Raw genomic sequence first — 19348 nt, forward strand, 5'->3', positions numbered from 1 at the left:
CCCATTAATAACTCGAAAAGGCTTTTAGAACGCATTTGCATAGAGCGCAGTGCAGCAACAGCATTTAATTCTCATATATCGGTTCTGTGATCGCGCTTGCAAATCAAGTTATACAACATTTCAAAAATGCATTTTCAGCATACTCACTCACACCCGCCGCCGATTGGCTTTTATTTTTCGCTTTACTCTGGCTTTTGTCTCTAGATTTTAATTTTTTACTTACTGTTTTTTCCCCCCTTATTGTTTTTGCTTATGGCAGCCGTAACAAAACAGCTGTGTAAGCCAAAGTGATTAATATTTATGTCTCACACGCCAGTTTATTGTTGCCGGCCCGGCGATAACTGAGAAATTGGACATATGATATGGCGAGGCATCGGAAAAATAATATCTGAATAGGATGGTTAATGAGTCAGGCGGGATATGAGGATAGGGAATTAAGAGTATACTCTAAACGTACTGATGAATTTCTAAACTTGAATTATGAAGAGTTTTCATAGTAACTTTTAGTTTCTAGACATGTTTTTTAATAATATTATTTATATAAGTGAATGATATATTTATCTCAATCTCAAGAGTTGAAAAAGGAGCAGATTTTTTAATGTTTTTATGATAAAAAAGGTAGTCTTTATGTCGATAAACCTTGAAAATCGATATTTTCAATTGTTTTTCACATAAAAATATTAATTTTAAATCTATAAGCAATACTATTTGATTATTTTATATAAAAAAATTGATTTTTAATCAATAAACTTATTTCTGCAATATTTCTCTATGCTAAAGATAGATTTTTAGTTGATAAACACAGATTTGTTCAGCTTTACAACTTCCAAAGAACCTGAGACAATCGATTTCAAAACAATAAACCCGATAAATTGGATATTTCCATAATTTGTTATCCAAAAATATCCACTTTAAATTAATTATGAAGAATTTAATGATTTTACATATAAAAATAAATCAATTTTTAATCCATAAACCTTGATAATCAAGTAAATATCAATTTTAAATCGATAACTATTCGTTTTTCCAGCTCTACAACCCCTCAAGAACCACACACTATAAATTTGTCTCTTAGTCTCCTCTGGGACTCGATTTATTTAAATTATTTGTTTTGACTTAATCCTAGCTTAACTCGTAGTTCGATTGGCTCCGCTCCATCTATCTTGTAGTTTTTCCCTTCGGAGAAACTGTTTCAATATCACAAAGTGTTTTTTCGTTTACTTTTCCATTTTCCACATTTCTTTTCTTCTTTTGTGCACTGCTGGCTGGCAGGTTTTCAGTTTAATGCTTATCTTAATCATTTCTTTCATTCACTTCACTTTTCCCCTCGTATTGTGGCAGCTGTGACAAGTGGCGGATATATGGGATATATATATTGGTATATATATCACTTGTATATATGCGCTGCATACTTTCAGGCGTCCGCATAATCGATCACATCGGTGATTTGGACTGTTACATCACTGCCACCAGAGTGATCCGATCCCGAATCCATATGCTCCATGGCCGCCAGGCTGGCAGCGCCATCAAGGCACTCAAAGCTCTGCCGGCTCCGGTGACGCCGAATACCCGGTTGACTGTAGGGCGGCGGTTGGGGATGAGCAAGTGCCTCTGACTGGGATTGGGATTGGGATTTTGCCTGAGGCTGTGACTGTGACTGTGTCTGGGGATAATTCTGCTGCAGCTGTCTTTGGTTTCGTGCCGAGGTCAACTGATTGGGATGAAACTGGGGCATTGCCTCCAGATCCTGCCTCAGGTCACGTACATGTCGTGGCACTGTAGCTCCCGCTCCTGCTCCTGCTCCTGCTCCTGCTACTGCTCCTGCTCCTGAGGGCGGTCTACTGGTGGGAATGGCACTGGGCGTGGAGCGCCAAACTGGACTGGCATAGCAGACCGTTGTCGTTGTCGACGGTGGCTGTGGCCTTGGGTGTCGCATGGGCGTGGCATACTGATAGGCCGGTGGCATGTCATTCGCATCTGGAAAAACAGAATCAAAAGGTTTAATTGGGGTTATCTCTTTTATGTACAGTTGAACTAACTAAGGCACATATAGACAAAGATACAGATATAATGGGGTTCGTCTGGTATTAAGCGTTTCTAAATAAAAATAACTTGGATATGTGTAAATATTTATCATATTATAATATGTATAATATGCTTACTCCTTACAATTATTACAATGTAATTCCTAAACCAAACATTTCATTGCCTTGTTAAATGATTTTTAAAGCCAAACCGATTCATCAAGTTATTTTCTTTGAAAGTGAATACCAGAATGGAAAGAAATATAAAAGATACAATTGCAGATACATTTACAAATACCATTCTACCAGGTTACAGATACAATTACAAAGAGAGTAAGAGTGAGAGTGAGATTAAGATAAAGATATAGAAAGGGGAATCACCATCACCGTTTATATATTAGATTGGGAATAACTACGTGTTTTGTTGGTACCTTTGTGGGCTAATGCGTTTTGCATTTTGTGGATTGTGCTGATTTTGCCAGCAACCGGGTGCGTGCTTGTATTTGTGGTTTTAATTATTGTTATTTTTTATTTTTTTTTGGTGTTCTAGTACTTGCATTTGGTGAACTTTGTGTATCTTTCAAGGCACTTATGTAGAACACTTGTTGATCTCTCGTTGTGTCGATTGTAGCGAGAGGACTCCTATTTAGATAGCGAGTGTCCTTGTTTTTTGATAGCGAGTGGACTTCTTTCGAATAACGAGAATCAATGGAATTGTTTCAGCTTCGACATTTCTCTTTTATTCGAGCTTTCTATTCAGATTCCATTGTTTTTCTAGGTTCACATTTTTTTTAGTTTGGGATCCCTTTTGCAGACTTTAGTTTTCGTTTTTGTTTTTTCTTTCGGTTCTCAGTGTAAAAACTATCATAAATACAATAATTGTGATATGTACATACTAATTTTAAAAGCTTCTGTACAATAAGATATTTGTATGTGTGTGGGGGTGCTTATTTAGGTATGTGCTTGCTATATATACAAATTATATAATATTAGTAACAAATTATAATTTTTGAAGGTTGTAGAGGGGGGCCATTTCCCATAAGGTGTGTTAACCCAACGAAAACCACACACAGGGGGGGGGAGGGTAAGAATAGATTAAGTTGGCCTACGGAGAACAGTAGTAACTGTCCCGATCCTGAGATCTTTGACGATTATCGTTCCGGTTGCAATCGTAAACGGAACGGGGAACGGGAAGACCGGGTAGATTGAGACCACGAGCACCGAAACCGTACTTACTGGTGGCATTGAAGGGCTCAGAGTACGGATCCTCGGCCTGTGGCGGCAGCTCCGAGTACTCGCTGGGTATAAGCGGACGCTGCTGCTGATCCGGCTCCTGGTAGATGGGCTCATCGTTGTCATAGTCACCGCACTCATAAGCACTGGGCGCACTGGGCGCCGCAATATGATTATGGTGATGAGGAGGATGATCCATCGATCCACCGGCACCGATCGTTGACATGCCGTACTCACCACCGCTGGCTGACATTGGTGAGCCGCTCTCATGGCATTCGGTTAGGTGATTCGACAGCAGATCCTTGATGGACGACGATTTGTGTGGAATGTGCTGAACAATCTCGCAAATGCGGGTCAGGCACTCATCCTCGGTAAATGGACCATTCTTGATTAGCTTATTGATGGCCTTGCGCGTCTGATCGTTCTCGCTGTGCTTCTCCGCCGCCAGGAGCAGCTGTCGCTTGGCTTCCTCCGAAAAGGCGCACTTCCTCTGCCTCGCCTGTCCACCGCCACTGGGACGCAGCCGGGGGACACATACAAATCCAACGTAGATGACAAAGGATACGATGCAGGTAGCCACGACCACAATGCAGGATACCCATGTGATGCTCAAGGGGCTGGCAGTGCCGCTCAACTGGTCACTCCCCGATTGTGTCATCCACAGGCCCTCGGAACAGTGTCTCGTACCATTGCCGCCACATGCCTCGTGCTCAAATCGTCGACGATCCACAGCGGTGGCATTGAAGCAGCTATGATCCTCCGACTTAAGTGGACAAAGAATCTCCGAATCCAGATCGTGATCGGTGAGTGTCTTCAACCAGGCACTGCCATCGCAGGAGCAAATGCGTCCCACGCTAATCCTGTGGACCCCGCATCTACTAAAGTTCAGGCTGCCCTGCTGCGGATCATCCAACTGATTGTTGGCAAAGGAGCAGTTCAAGGCTCCTATCGGGGCACTGTTCACCTCGAAGCGAGAGAAGTGCCCAAAGCGATTGTTCTCGATCTCCACCTGCGATGCCTGGACAACGTTCAGCCAGTTGGGTTCCATGTGACGCACCGTATTGTTGTGTATGAATGTGTCCACCGCGGTGATACGAATCGCTCCGGATTGTATTTTATCAATTCTGTGGGAGGATAACAAAAAGATTATACAAATACTTCTACAAGACTTCATCTAGAACTCACGTATTGCCCCGGAGTGTGAGTGTGGTAATGCCACTCTGATTGATAGCCTCGCCCTCAATGGTTCCAATCACTGTACTCACAAAGGACACATTCTCGCTGTGTAGCTTATCGGTCAATGCCTGGGCCTTGATGGTCGTTATGTTGCACTGCTCAAAGGATAGCTCCTTGATTTTGGTCACGTCGAAGGCATTGCGGCCAATGGTGCCGATGTTGCAGCGCACAAAGCTCACCTTGCTCATGGACAGATCGAAACGTCCAATCTCATCGATGGTAGAGTCCTCAACGCGTAGCTGTGAGTTCAAGGAAATTGGTGAATTAATTTTATCAATTAGTGTTAGGACTCTACTCACATTTATGCCATTCTGGGCTCCACCATGACTGAAGGCTTTCTCATTCAATTGAAGATCCTTGATCCGCCGGAAGGTACAGTCCAGATTGGCCATAGTAAAGGCATTGGGGAAAACTACCAGAAGTTCGGTATCCTCCACCAGTAGCTTGAACTCGACAGCTGAGGGAATGAATTAGAGAATAAGTTGTTATTCGGTTTAGGAGTTCACTTATCCTTCTTACCCGACAATGTCCTGTCCTGCAGATACACCTGCGACACTTTGCGAAACTCAATGTTGGGATAGCCACCTTTGTTGCGGCTAAAGGCATTACGGGTTACCTCCACCCTATCGTTGTCCTTCACCCCATTGACACCAAAGTAATTGACCTGATTGTCCTGGAAGAAGTTCTCAAATAAACGGAACTCGATGCTGGGCCTTAGATACACCTCAATGGATTTGATCTTGACGGGCACTCGGTATTTGGAGTCCCAATCTGCTGACAGCTGTAAAAGTTATAAAAATGGAAACTAATTAAGATTCTTTTCAAGGTATAGAGTTTTCAGCCCTCTCTCTTTATGCTATTTGGCTTTTCTTGTGGCACATAAATGACTGAGTCAGACCATGGGCTATTAAACATCATTCGTGCACAAAAACTGGGAGTTGCCACCAGACGAAACGCGCTTTTACTTATTTTATTTTACTTTATTCTTCTTTTTTGTTTGTTTGCTTTTCTTTTTTGCTGATGGTGCTGCTGATGTTGCTCCTGCTGTTGCTGCTGGTGTTGCTGCTGCTGCTGCTGCTGCTGCTGCTGTTGCTGGGGGGTTGTGCCGCTTGACTTACATTTCTTGCGGTCTGTATACACGGGATGCCTCGCCAGTCGGACCGCCTCCCTTTTGCTTGTTTTATTTTTAAACGCAGTGTCTGCGACAACAACAATGGGCAAAGCAGCAGCACTTACAGCAGCAACAGCAGCAACAACAGCAGCAGCAACACTAACAAGAGCAACATCAGACGACAACGGCAACTTGACCGCAACGCGTTCATTGCTCCAGCCATCCAGGAGAACCCCCCAACTGGAACTCGAACTCAAACTCGAACCATCACCCCGAGGGTGCAATTTTCTCATTAAATTAAGTGAAAATAGTTGCAACTTCAAGTGGCCGCAATGATGGCGATGACGAGATGTCCACGACGCTGATGATCATGTTTGTTGATCACACGTCGGGGTTGGTAGCTCTTGCTCTCGTTCTCGTTCTCGTTCTCAAGATCTTTATTATTATTGCATTAATGAATCTGGATAAAGTGAACGGAAATCAGAGCTTCTCAAGTTAATCTCTGTCATCTCAGAGCTTATTCTATTTGATAAGAGTTTTAGGGAGTTTTTCGAAAGTAAAGTCTAAAGCATGTGAAGGGGAATTATATATGATTTAACTATTATTATTAATAAATGTAGGGATAAAAGGTATGCTGATCTAGGTTGCATCTATAAATATTCTTCAGTTCACTATAGTTATTAAATTGTATGATCCTTCTTTATTAAAACAAAGCATCCTCAAAATTTTGATTTCTTCAATACAAAGATAGCTTCTTAAATCAGCAATTCAAAGAATAAGAATTTACATTTTCTACATTTTAAAACCTTAAAGTCTTTTACTAATTTGCATTTTTGGCAGTTTGTAGACTGATTCACACTTGAATCACTCATTTCTCACTGCGTATCACAGAAGCAGACTGACTCTTCCGATAAGAACTTCGTTTTTTTTAGTTGTTTACAAAAAATACTGGTTAATTCAGGTCTGTCATTGCACTAGATGGTGAAATAATATTTGCCAAGTATAATTTAGCTTGACCAAATTACAAAAAGTACAAACAATATAGATCCAATCCCTGGGAACATAAACATTTCAGTCAATTAATGATAGGCCTTAAAGTAAACAATATTTTGAGCTTAAGTATCTGTATTCTTAATAAGCATAAAATTATTGTTTCGGTTACATTAGTATGAACTTTAATTGGGCTTTGTTTACCGAGTAGAAGGCGGCGATTGTCTATACATCTTTTGGTTTCCTGCAAAATTGCTTATCAAAGGCAAAACTGTCGGCTGCCGGATTTCGAGTTTCGTTTGTTTTGGCTGTCTTTAGCTTTATGGATGAATAATCAACCCCATATCGCCCTTCAAGGGAGGTGTCTACGTGCCTCAGGTCCCTCACAAATACACACAGACCATCTTGTCCCATCGAATGGCACCACTTTTGTGTGGCTTTTCGCTTAAAAGACCATTTTCCAATCAATCCAAACGTTTTGTTCGGAAATTGAATATCACTATTTAGTTTCTGGCTACTTCAAAGATGAAACATCTGAAGAAGTGTACTGTTTTATGATACCATTGCAGGGTATTGTAATTTTAGTCAGAAGCTTGAAAAGTTGTGAAGGAGTCATTTCCGACCCTATAAATCATATATATTCTTGATCAGCATCAACAGGCGAATCTTTCTAGCAATGTTTTGAAGAAATGAATTTTTTTAAAATTTTTTCAACATTTTATAAGGGATTACATCGTTAAATTTGCCAAAAATTGACCAAATTTAAAATAAATTTTAGCTCTAAATGGAGTATGCAAATTTATAGGCCATTAAAAAACTAACACAAAAATTCTTTCCGAATTAAAATTAATGCTTTTTTGGCAAAGTTATGAATTTTTTAACCTTTGATTTGTGAACAAAAAACATTAAGGTAAAAAATATCTATTTAAATAATAATACAAAGGGTATTTCATTTTTAACCAGTGAAGGAGTCAGTTTCGACCCTATAAATCATATATATTCTTGATCAGCATCAACAGCAGAGTCGATCTAGCTACGTTATGAAGGAAAACAATTTTGATAAATTTTTTCAAAAATTTATAAGGGGTAACATCATTAAAATTTCCAAAAAGAAATTTAAAAAAATTTAAATTTTTTCAATTTAAAATTGAGTATGCAGATTTATTAACCTCATAAAAACTAACATAGGAACGCTTTCCGAATTAAAATTAATGCTTTTTTGGCAGAGTTATGAGTTTTTTAAACTTTGATTTGTGGAGAAAATTGTCATATAAAAATATCCATAAATATCGATTCTAAGAAAGCGAAATATTTTCAGTTAAGTTACGAACAATTTTCGATTCAAATATTTAATTAAGTTCCAAACTGCAAGGGTATTTAAACGTTGTCTTGTTTATAATTTAATTAATATTATTTGTATGGTTTTTTTTTAGCAAAACATCCAAATTGATCTTGAATTTTATTTTGTATTTTGTTTTTGTCTTCTCTTTTTATATATATTTTTTTTTGTGTATCGTCGTGAATCAAATTTGTAATTTTCATGCCATAATAATATAAAGTTAAGTGTGGCAGGGGGAATGGGTAAGGTGGGAAAATGAGACCCATTATAATGCAGGCCGCGATCCAAAAGCCGGGCCACCTGCTTCTTTTTTTTGTCTGGCCTCGTTTGGGGGAGGTTCAATGTCTTTGGATCCGAACCTGAATCGAAGTCTTTAGCTGCAGCTGCTTAGCTTGGGTCCCCCTGGGCTCCCTCTTTCTCTTTCTCTATCTCTCTCATTCTCTCCCTCTCTTTCTCTGATCCCCTGATCGCACTTGTTGAGGTCTCTTTTCTTCTTGCTGAGATTTCTGACCTTCTTAGTCTTCGCTGTTTATTACATTTGCTCTCATTTGTTTATTTATTTTCCCTACCCCTATACACAAACAGAAAATGAAGAATGTATAGTGTATATATTATGAATCCATAACTATATTATAAATATATTATTAACCATAAAAAAGACAAAGAACTTGAAAGAAATGATGAGAAATTATAGCAACATTCAATTGAATAGTTTAAAACCCTGATTATTTTTGGTTTACACAAAATATATAAATATTGTTAAGTATGTTTTGATAATTGTTTTTGTTTTGTTTTTCTCCATTCCCCACTTTTCTCCTTTTCTCCTTTTCTCGCTCTGTTTGCGCTCTTCTCTCTGGGCGCAATTTCTTTCAATTGCTCCAGTTTCTCGCTCTTTTTTCTCATCTTAAAGAGGAAGTCTCAATTACGTGTGAGTTTTAATTTGCTTGTTTGTCTGACAGACAGTTTTTCCTTCCTCTTCCCCCTCCATGCCCATACCCATACCCCCCTTTCTTACCATCTTGTTCCATTGGTTTCAAGTTTATGAGAACCATCAGTCCCGAGGGCGGGAGCAGGAAAAACAAACAACATTGCTGCCGAAATGGCTGAAAAGTTTATGAAGTTCGAACTCGCCAAGAAAAATATCGCCATGAATTATATGAATCTATATGCTTGAGACACTGAGGAAAATTTAAGCAACATTATTCAACAATTGGATGCTGTTTAGCAGTTTGAATGTAATCAAAATACATATTTATTATTGATTTGGTATGTTTATTAATTTTTAAAGATTGCTCTCTGGTTTTTTTTTTTCATATAAATATTTGGATATATGATATTTCACTGTGAACACTGTAAATAATAGATACCTCTAGTTCCCTTGAGCTATTTTCTCTGTGTAAAAACTTGAGCTATATAATGTCGAGACTTTAGGTCTTTGCCTCTCTATATATAGAACCCACTCAGTGCCTGATCCAAAACCGATCTGGTCGCTTTCCGTCTTCTCCAAAAAAGAGATACCACCGTTCACTGTTCACGATTTTCACATTTTTTTCCGGCGACAACTTTACGGGATATTTTGGGAAACAACGGATCGGAATCATATGGTATACTATATGGTATATATGGCTTGGGTTGAGATTGGGGTTGGGGGGCAGACGACGATGAGCGGAAATAGCTGCCGTCGCCTGGCTGGAAGTGCCAAAACCAACAACAGCACATAAATAACCAAACAAAGCCAATTAAAAATAAATTATGATCCACCTCTCGTTCTCTTCGTGGCTATCTCTAGCTGTTTCTCTGTCTCTATCTCTAGCTGTATCTGTATCTTTTGGTAGTCCCTGGAAAAAACTCAAGCGAAACCGATACAGAGATTGTTAAATCAAACAGCGGCACATGGCCACAATGTTGGTCACATGGGCCGGAAAATTGGAAAAGGACTTTCCCAATTGCGGGTTCTCACACACATATGCAGTGGCGAATGCAATCGTATCTGCATCCGAAAGATACAGATACAACTTCGGACACGTTCGGCTGGGAATGTCTACGTGACTGACTGAAATGAAATTCCTCATGTGGTTTTTCTTTTGTTTTTCTTTTATTTCCCGCTGCTCGTTTTTAGAGATAAGCTGACCAAGGGCTATTCTAGATACTTTCTTTGGGGGCGTGGCTCTTCAGCGATCTTGATTACAAAAGTTACTAACACTTGTTGTCATAAAATCAGGCATAAGTAGTACTCAAGTGCTGCAGAACACCTGAAATTCGTTATCTTTGAGCTACTTGAACTAATAAAATGGGAAATACAATCATTCTGAAATTCAAATGATAATATATAATAAATACTCCCAACTAGCTAAGCTTAAACTTAACTTAAACTATCTACAGTTTTTCTCTGTTTTTATATATATCCAATGATATTTCTTGAAGATTTTAAGCTTCGATTTAAACCCCTTTAGTCACAGCAAAAAATAACTTGTGTTTGTATCAGCGTTTTAATATTAGAATATTGTTTACTGCTCCTTCTTTGTAAGTAGGGTATCTGTCTCCGATGTGGAATCAATATATATATCTATATATATAGAGAGAGGAAACCATCGACTTGTATATATTTATGATGCACGCATTTATGGCTCCTCCTCGCCTTTGAGTAATCAATTTTTGAATCATATGTATACACACATTGCATTTGTGTTGCAAACGTTTCAATGATATTATTGTTCACCGATTAGTGAAATTATTGGCAAAATCGAATGCATCCGATCCGTTTTATTTTTTCATAGCGGACACACCACCTCCTGGTGCGCTATCCCCGGTTCTCGATACATACATATATGTATTTCTTTCGGTTTGAGTTTTATTTTCTACTCTGCCCCAGACCGAGCTACTACTCATTGCATTCACACATTCATTCGTCTTGTTTTGGGTGCCTCTTCGCCTCCTTACCTCACTTGGCGTGGTTTATTGTTTCTGTTTGTGGAACGAGCGTTCAATTTGTGTGGCACTTGATGGATTTTTAGCAGCTCGGAGCAGCCATAACATTCTCGGTCCCAAGTAGTTTAAGTAGCCATTCCAAATGGGAATTTAAGTAGGCGCATTCCACTAAAATATATACACTTTATGGATCTCCCACCTCCTCCTCACTTTTCTCCGTGCCTGCTCTTTTCCACATTGGGATACATTTTTGGGATAGTCCCTAATATCGGAGTTAACTTTAAGTTTCCAATATATTGTCAAAACAAGTTACTTTATATATAAAGTAAGTAAGCTATTGCAAAAGTATCATAGCCAGGAGATAGGTATATTTGGACTAAAGGAGATCTTGTTCTGTTTCTGGAAATAACTTCCGGTTAGGCGATTTGTTTTGGACATAATCATGTTCTAGTTAAGGACATAAGTAACCCTAGGTTAAAGCATAAGGCTAGAGGTTGAGAACTCAAAATTATTAAGCTTGGAGGAAATATCCAGTAGTTAGACTTAATAAGATTCGATTTAAGGATGTTTTTATCTTTATTAACAAAAGTTCTGATTGCTAATGATCCAATACTTCCCTATATTGTTTCTAAAACTTTACTATTTTCTTTATAAATTTTCCGCTGAGTGCAATCAGATTGAATTGATTTTGGTTTTTGAGTTCTCGTTCTTCTCTGGCCTGATTTCCGGTATTTAACAGCTGCTGACACTATATAAGAAGTCTTTTTGGCTTATTACTGTCAATCTGGAAAAATTTGAAGGCATCGGTGGGGGGTTAGGGAAAAGTAGGTGGTGGAATGCATTTCCATTTGGCTTGCTTTCTGCTTTATGTTTTCTTTTATTCCTGTTTTCGGTTTCCACTCCGCACTTTGGCACATAGAAAACACTGAACTGCAGGGCCCACGCAGCAAATAAATAAAAATTCTGTATCTGCAAGATGACGACACATGACGCACACACACAGAACATATAGAAGATCGGGTGGAAAATTATATAGAGAGCGAACGATAAGTAGGGGAAGGGGGAGAGCGTCTAAGTTCACTCAATTACTGGAGGAAGTGCAGAATTGAAACGATTTCTAAAAAGCAATACAAGATAAATGGGTACATAAATTGTATGTACGGTGTAGTATAAATACAACATATACATATAGTATGTATGTTTTTATTCCGAGATATTATTTGGAAAATACTACGCCTTAAGAAGAGCATTCGGATTATTGATTACTAATTTCTGAATAGCCTTGTGAATCAATTCCAGGAACTGCACTCTAATTTGAGGTAAACATATGAGATTATGGAGAGCAAAATATATATATCTTGGCTAAATAGAATATTTTTTTATAGCTGCACTTTATGATTAAAATGACCTTGATATTATTCCATTAATCGAAAGACTATTAAACCATTTAGAATTCCATATGACCAAGTTGTATAGTAATACTTAGTATTCTAAGGAGACAGCGCAACAATATTTATTCAACCTGTATTCATTATCATGCTTTTCCCTTCAGCAAACACTTTCGCTTTCTACGTCTTAATATTATATTTATATATATTCTTGTTTAAATGCGTAAGAGCACTCCCCTTAAAAAATGTGTCATAATTATTTAAGACTGCTTGGGGGGTAATGTTTGTAGAAGAATATTAATTAAAAAAAACTATATAATATTTAAAAATCTTCAAATATTAACCCAAAAATGTATTCATGGTCAGATTTATTATTATTATACACTCAGTTTTTCAGTTTTTCCCTGCCATAAATTCAGGATTAAATCGGCAAGCACTTGCACTTGTTGTTTCGCTCTTAATTCTCAGGAAAACAGAGAATAAGAGTAAGACGAAGAGCCACAACACACACGTACGTATATACCGGGTGTGTGTGTGTGTGTGTGTGTGTATATACACGCACCTGACTCATTAGCATAACCTGTTGAACGTGTTGGCGGGGCAGCCAAAACTGAGGGGGAGGGGAATCGCAAGAGGAAGAGGGAGTGGCAGCGGCGCCGCCGCCGCCTTCATTCGCTTTTCATTTATTCTTTTTTATTCACATTTTGCACGCAGCTACTTTTTTGTTTATATTCTGATTGAGCGTGCGTATTAATCAAAAGTGTTTCACAACAGCAGATTTTCCCCTTGGAAAACTATTTTCCATTTTACATAAAACAATTCTTAGCAAGAGGGAAACTTAGTAATGGGAAGTCGAATTTTCTATACCCTTGCAGTTAAAATAAATCATAACTCGACCAAAAATTCATTAATTTCAATTCGGAAAGCGTTCCTATGTTAGTTTTGATTAGGTTTATAAATCTACATACTCCATTTAAAATTTCGAAATTTTTATCAATTTTTGACAAATTTAATGATGTAACCCCTTATAAAATTTTGAAAAAATTAAATTTTTGTCAGACAAAGCTAGATCGACTCGGCTGTTGATGCAGATCAGGAATATATATGATTTATAGGGTCGGAAATGACTCCTTTACATTTTAATAAGTTCTGACTGAAATTATAATACCGTGTAAGGGTATAAAAATTCGATGCGGTTCATTGATTGCTAAGGGAAATAGAAAACAATCAAGTTCATTTCAAATTTTACTACCTTCTTAGGTTTTAAAATAAAACCAGAAACATCAAAAGAAAATCTATTTAAATACTACTCTAAGCTGTAAATATCATTTCGAGACTTTATTCATTATCAGAAAATTCCGGCACTTGAGTGCATTATCAATCACAAGAAAGGAAACTGAGTGTCACGTTTCTCTGATGGCGGTTCATTCCTCCGCCACTGAATACATAGACAACTAAGTCAACAATGGCCACTAACTAAACCCGACGAGACTTGTGTGAGTGTACTTTACGCACTCACTGTTCCTGCTCCACCATCTCCCTCTTCGTCCTCTCTCCCAGCTTCTGTGTTTTCTGGGCTTTGCTTTGTTCTATCCGCTTGCCTTGGTGCGTTTTATTTTAGTTTACTTTTGCAGTTAGCTGCCAAAAGCTTCCACATCTGCTGGAAATGTGTACACTGTACAGTGATCCCTGGAAATCACTTTACAGATAACTTGGAACTGGAATTGTCCAGAAATTGTTACGAGTGGCATTTACAAATTAATTGTGTGATCGGGCAATCTTTAAACTAATTGCAGCCTGAATACTGATAAATTACCTACCGTTGATTTCTAATCAATAACTTAAAAGAACACGTAAGCCATAGTAATTTATACGTACGTATGTGGCGCTTCCTAATCAGTCCCTGAATGAAAATAAAATATTGATACGGGAAATCAAGTGTCTCACTATTAGTTAATTGATTATTTTGGCATTACTACTATTTCTTCAGTCAAATTTTATTAAATCATTATTATTAATTGAATAATGTTGTTAAATGCACCCATTTCCCTTTTATTACAACATCACTGTTTACTTGTAAAAACAAGATACGTTTATTTGATTTCCCATAAGTGACAATAACTGCTGCTGAACGCGACCATTTTCGTGATTTGCCATTAATCACTGCAATTATCGCCTGAAATGGTGCAAACGCTAAAATGCAAACACTTGCCCAACATTTTCTTGCCAAATGCAATTTCAATATGTCCAAAACCAAGTAAGATATTTTTATATTGAAAAGAACTTTTCGTATAAATGCTAATTTCATTAGGAAAAGATAAAAAAAACACCTTCAAATGCTAAAGGTTTTTGCTAATTAGAAAAGCGGAGACATCTGGTTTTTGGAAGGAGTATCCACTGTACCAAACCCTTAACAATGCGACATGTTTCAATGGAATCATATAGATATGTATATGTATTATATATATTTTTTCGTTTTTTAAGTTAGGTCTGAATGCAAGTGTTTCCTGTGCCAAAAGATAAGACCAAAGACATTCAGTTTATAGCTGCAGCTTTGATTCGAGTGTCTGCAAAGATAGGGACTTTGGTCGAAGCTCGCTGCATCGAAAATTCTGGAAACTAAATTAGACAGGTCAAGCTTTTTCTTTTAGCCAAGTTACCAAGTAAAATAGTTGGCCAAAAGCCCTTATCAAGCACTGTTCTATTTCGAATATATTAATCAATTTGTAAATTCTATTTTCTGCTCATAAAAGAAGAGGTTAGTAAGCTCTGATGGCATAACACGAGCTTAGTGTTTAGACTTTTTTTTATAGAGAAACAAGAATTTTGATTTGATAATCTCACACATCTTTCTATTGTTTTATTTTTTTTAACAAAATGCAGGAATCTGGTAAAATGAAATCATTTGAATTTAATTAATTTACAGGTAAAGGAATTTGTTTTCAGTTTGCAAATAGTTTTTCCCCAGCACTTTTAATGCAATTTCCAGTCTAAGCCACAAACTTGTAGAACTCTTTGTGTAAACGGCTTTTTCGGCCGTGACAGAATCGAGTCGATGACCAATTAACTAATGTCTAAAAACCGCTTTTTCTATGCCTTGGTGTTTGTTTTTCTGTTTGTGGGGTGGTGATTCAGGCCGAAGAAACTTACCGTTTTGTTTAGCTGGAAGTCACAGATGGCCTTGAGGTGGGTGCAGGCGCAGTGACTGCAGAGGTTCTCCTGGTTGGAGGGCTGCTGCTGCTGCTGGACAGCGGGGACGGCGGCGGCTCCGGCACTGGAATGGGGATGATGCCCGGACAGGAAGTCCTGGCCCCCGGAGGAGATCTGTGCATAGCCGGGAAGGCGATTGTAGCGGTTCACAAATGCGGCTATTGGATGGGACCGTAGGAGCCACAGGATCACAGTTAGGCACAGGATGTGCATCTTCGACGTCGACGTCATAACTATTTTTGTCTTTTCTCTCTCCCACCGTTTGTCTCTTCTCACTTCCTCTTCTTTTCAATTTCGTTGGTTGTTTTTTTATATTTTTTTTTCTCAATTACATTGACAATTAAAATGCAATGCTCTCAGGCACTTCTGCTCACTGTATTTATCGCGCTCTCTTTTTCCCCAATAGCGATATTTTAAGAGACGGCACTGAAATACATATTAATGCTGTTCATCATCATTCACTGAATTAGTTTGAATATAAAAAAACAAAGCACAAAACACTAAGAAAAAGAACAACAACAAAAAAGACGGCGTCGCGAGTCTCGATTGTATATAAATAATAATATAGTAAGCCCCGCACACGGTCAACGTTGTGATCTCGACGGCGGCTCTTTAACGAATAGTCAGTGATCGTTGGAAAGCCAAAGAGCGGTGCCAGTTCTCTCGTTCCATTACTCTCTCTCGCTCTCCCGTTCCAACTCTCTCTTTCTCTCTCTCATTGGATTAGTCAGCGAACTCGCTCTACACTGCACCGATCGCATGGGTTGGTCCATTAATCTGTCTCTTAGTTTGCATTTTATATATACCCTTTCAGTTAAAAATTGAATTAACTGGATATTTATATAAAAATTCTTTCGACAAAGCAAAGTTTTAAAAACTCATAACTGGGCCAAAAAAGCATTAATTTCAATTCGGAAAGCTGTTCAATGTTAGTTTAGGTAATGTTAACAAATCTGCATACTGCAATTAAAAATTAAAAATTTGTATACATTTTTAAAAATTTAATGATGTTACCCCATATAAAATTTTGAAATAATTAAAAAAAATTTGTTTTCTTCCCGACATGGCTAGATAGACTCGGCTATTGATGCTGATCAAGAATATATATGATTTATAGGGTCGGAAAGGAGTCCTTTATATGGTTACAAGCTTCTGACTTAAATTATAATACCCTGTAAGGGTATTAAAAATATATGAAAAATATATTTATATATTTATACCTTGAGTTTACCAATTTCTTTTAGCTTAAGCTCACATTAAGCTTTAACTTTAAGTTTATTTTCTACAAAAACATTGTACTTTCCTTAAGAAAAATTGAATTACAATGGTCAATGGTCTTCTACCCATACCCAAATTTAGTTCAGTGCACCCCTACAGGCTCTCATTTTCATTCTCTCGAAGGCATCACAGCTGATCTCAGGGGCTTTCCGATAAATTAAATCAGCTGATCCGCTTTTTATTTCATTCCAAACTGGGCCCATCCATCCACACATATGTACATTTGTATGTAAAAAGTGCAGAGGAGCTCGAAGACTATAAACCAGCAACGGCGGAACAACAAGAACAGATCAAATCCACTTTGAGTCGCCCTTTTTTCTGATCTTTTGTCATCGAAAACGGAGACGGATCTGGACAAATTGTACTAGTTCCTCTACAAAACTCTTAATTTGTACACATGAAAACTGTTTCGTTACACTTTTTATATGACAAATATCCTTACAGGATCACAGACAAAGCCAAGGCAAAATTGCGAATACGACTGATTAGCCTGAGGTGCAGTTCTTTTGCTTTTAAGGGTTTGCCTTATCTAATCTAATCAACGTGTTTTTCTAATCAACTATTTAATTGTTTTTGTTCTAAAAAATGCATACATAGTTTGAGTACATACATATGTAGGAGTTTGATTTTCAATTGTGGGGTTTGAATAAGCTGAAATCATTGCTAAATACCGTGACGATGAGATGATTCAACAGCTTATTTTGATTGATATCGACGATAAGCAGCTGCATTTTACGAAGTTTGTTAAATTTACCACACTTATTTTAAACATACAGTTGCGGTAATAGTAAAAGCACCAAACAAGTGAAATGTTTATTTCTAATCAGGTTAGTTTGAATTCAAAATGACTAAGAATGGTTAAGAGAGCATGATATAGTATATATCTTAAAACTCTAAAATCATAATTGCTCAGAGTTAAGTTCCATTTATTTGGCCGCAACTGTCAATCTGTCTGTATAGTATAAGATGTTAGTATGTGTCCCATTGTACATACATATGTGCCTTCTGTCATTCTGACAGAGCGAGATGGCTTGCTTTTAATTGGCTTGCGAGGGGTTAGGTGGGGAGGTTGGTAAATTTAATTGATGCCATTACCCCCTAGAGTCAAGTCCCCTTTCGATTTTCCACCCCCTCCCGCACATTGCAACAAATCAATTTGCGTTCAATTTGGAGGCAAAGCGGAAGTTGCACCGCTCCAGCTGGGAGTGGAGAGAGTGAGAAAGACAGACGCACTCCTAGAGAGAGAGAGAGAGCTAGAGAGGAAGAAATGCGGGCTCACTAAATTATTACGTCGTTGGTGGATCGGTGATTTCTGTCTATAAGCCTCGGATCTTCTCCCTCCAGACACACTATCCGTTCAACAAAAAGAAAAATCGATACAAAAATGGGTGTCAATGGCTCACTCTTACTGACTTAGAATTGTATTGTATATGGGGGTGCGTCACGGAATCTCTAGGGATTTCAAAATAAATTCACTTACGAATTTATTTGAGGGCCATAAAATAATTATATAATAAGCCTCTAAGGGGAGTGTGTATAAGTATCTCCAAAAGCTTTCATTGTAGAGAATTTGAAGTTTCAGAATGGTTTTCACATGTAGGCAAGATCAAAAGTGGCAAAATATGATATTATATTTTGAGAATTTGAGTAAAATGAAGTAGAAAATATAAAATATCATAATTTTGATAAAATTGTTTCCAGTTTTCGAGCTTGCACAGATCACATAAATCTTTTCTAGCTCAAAACCTGGTATTCCAAAATCCATCCAACGTGGTGAAATAAGAACGGATTGATATTGATATATTTTTTTAATTGTTATCGTAATACATTTTTGGAGTGCTTTGGATTTTGTTTCTAGAGTTGAGTGAGCGATAAACGCATTGACATGCATACAAACACACAGGAAAACACAGACTTGGAGTTGACTTTGTTTGCCCTTGTATCGTCCTCTCTTTTTTTCGTCGTCCTATTTCCCTCTCTATCTTTCCCCCCTTTTCTCTTTTTTTTTTTGTTGTATCCCCTTGGCCAAGGCATCTCTTCCGCATTTTGTGCCCCGATAAAAATGAATTGAATGAATGAATGAACGATTACATTGCCGCAATAGGGAATACACACTTGGTGCCCTCTCTTTCCCTCAAACCTGTCCATCTCGCTCGCACTACTCCAGTGCAACTGAAACGAGCGACTCTGCAACTTGTTCCACCGCGCTCCACTTCCATTTCTTTGTGGAGAGTACGTACACTTAACCAAATATCATCATATACAAAAATATTAATAATAATAAAATTAATATATAAAATATTTCCAATATATATTATTATTTAACTTTATTGTTTTTACATTCAAGTCAAAAGTTAGCAGAATTAGAAAGGATATAAAAAGATACATATTTGCAAACTTCCACCTTCCTGCAAAAAATAAATTGGAAATTATTTGCTTATCCTAACAGATTCAGAATCTTAATACTTTTTATACCCTTGCAGGGTATTATAATTTTAGTCAGAAGCTTGTTACAATGTGAAGGAGTCATTTCCGACCCTATAAACCATATATATTATTAATCAGCATCAACTGCCGAGTCGATCTAGCCATGTCCGGTGGAAATAAAAAT

At 37.7% G+C, this 19348-nt stretch overlaps 2 protein-coding genes across 3 annotated transcripts in view; one reads left to right on the plus strand and one right to left on the minus strand.

Annotated features, from left to right (window-relative positions):
• hiw (MYC binding protein highwire) overlaps positions 1-19348 on the plus strand; it is an 87032-nt gene that overhangs the window by 56110 nt on the left and 11574 nt on the right. The gene's annotated exons all lie outside the window — the stretch shown is intronic.
• be (ben) lies at positions 1064-16080 on the minus strand. The gene is made up of 7 exons (XM_020949255.2): positions 16040-16080; positions 15400-15885; positions 5013-5274; positions 4793-4950; positions 4443-4732; positions 3261-4381; positions 1064-1977 (listed from the first exon to the last, which is right to left on the minus strand). The coding sequence occupies exons 2-7, from the start codon at positions 15688-15690 to the stop codon at positions 1415-1417; spliced, it is 2685 nt and encodes an 894-aa protein (XP_020804914.2). The 5' UTR covers positions 15691-15885; positions 16040-16080; the 3' UTR covers positions 1064-1414.

The sequence above is a fragment of the Drosophila serrata genome, unplaced genomic scaffold (genome assembly GCF_035046125.1).
Source record: "Drosophila serrata isolate PLE 108 unplaced genomic scaffold, ASM3504612v1 contig_276, whole genome shotgun sequence".
Classification (NCBI taxonomy): Eukaryota; Metazoa; Arthropoda; class Insecta; order Diptera; family Drosophilidae; genus Drosophila; species Drosophila serrata.

Bases quoted from the DNA above. Each gene is read 5' to 3' on its own strand.
- be (XM_020949255.2), bottom strand. From the start codon at position 15,690: ATGACGTCGACGTCGAAGATGCACATCCTGTGCCTAACTGTGATCCTG. The intron at 4,951-5,012 runs GTAAGAAGGATA...TCATTCCCTCAG, and splicing joins GCAGGACAGGACATTGTCGG to CTGTCGAGTTCAAGCTACTG. The intron at 4,382-4,442 runs GTGAGTTCTAGA...ATCCTCCCACAG, and splicing joins CTCACACTCCGGGGCAATAC to AATTGATAAAATACAATCCG.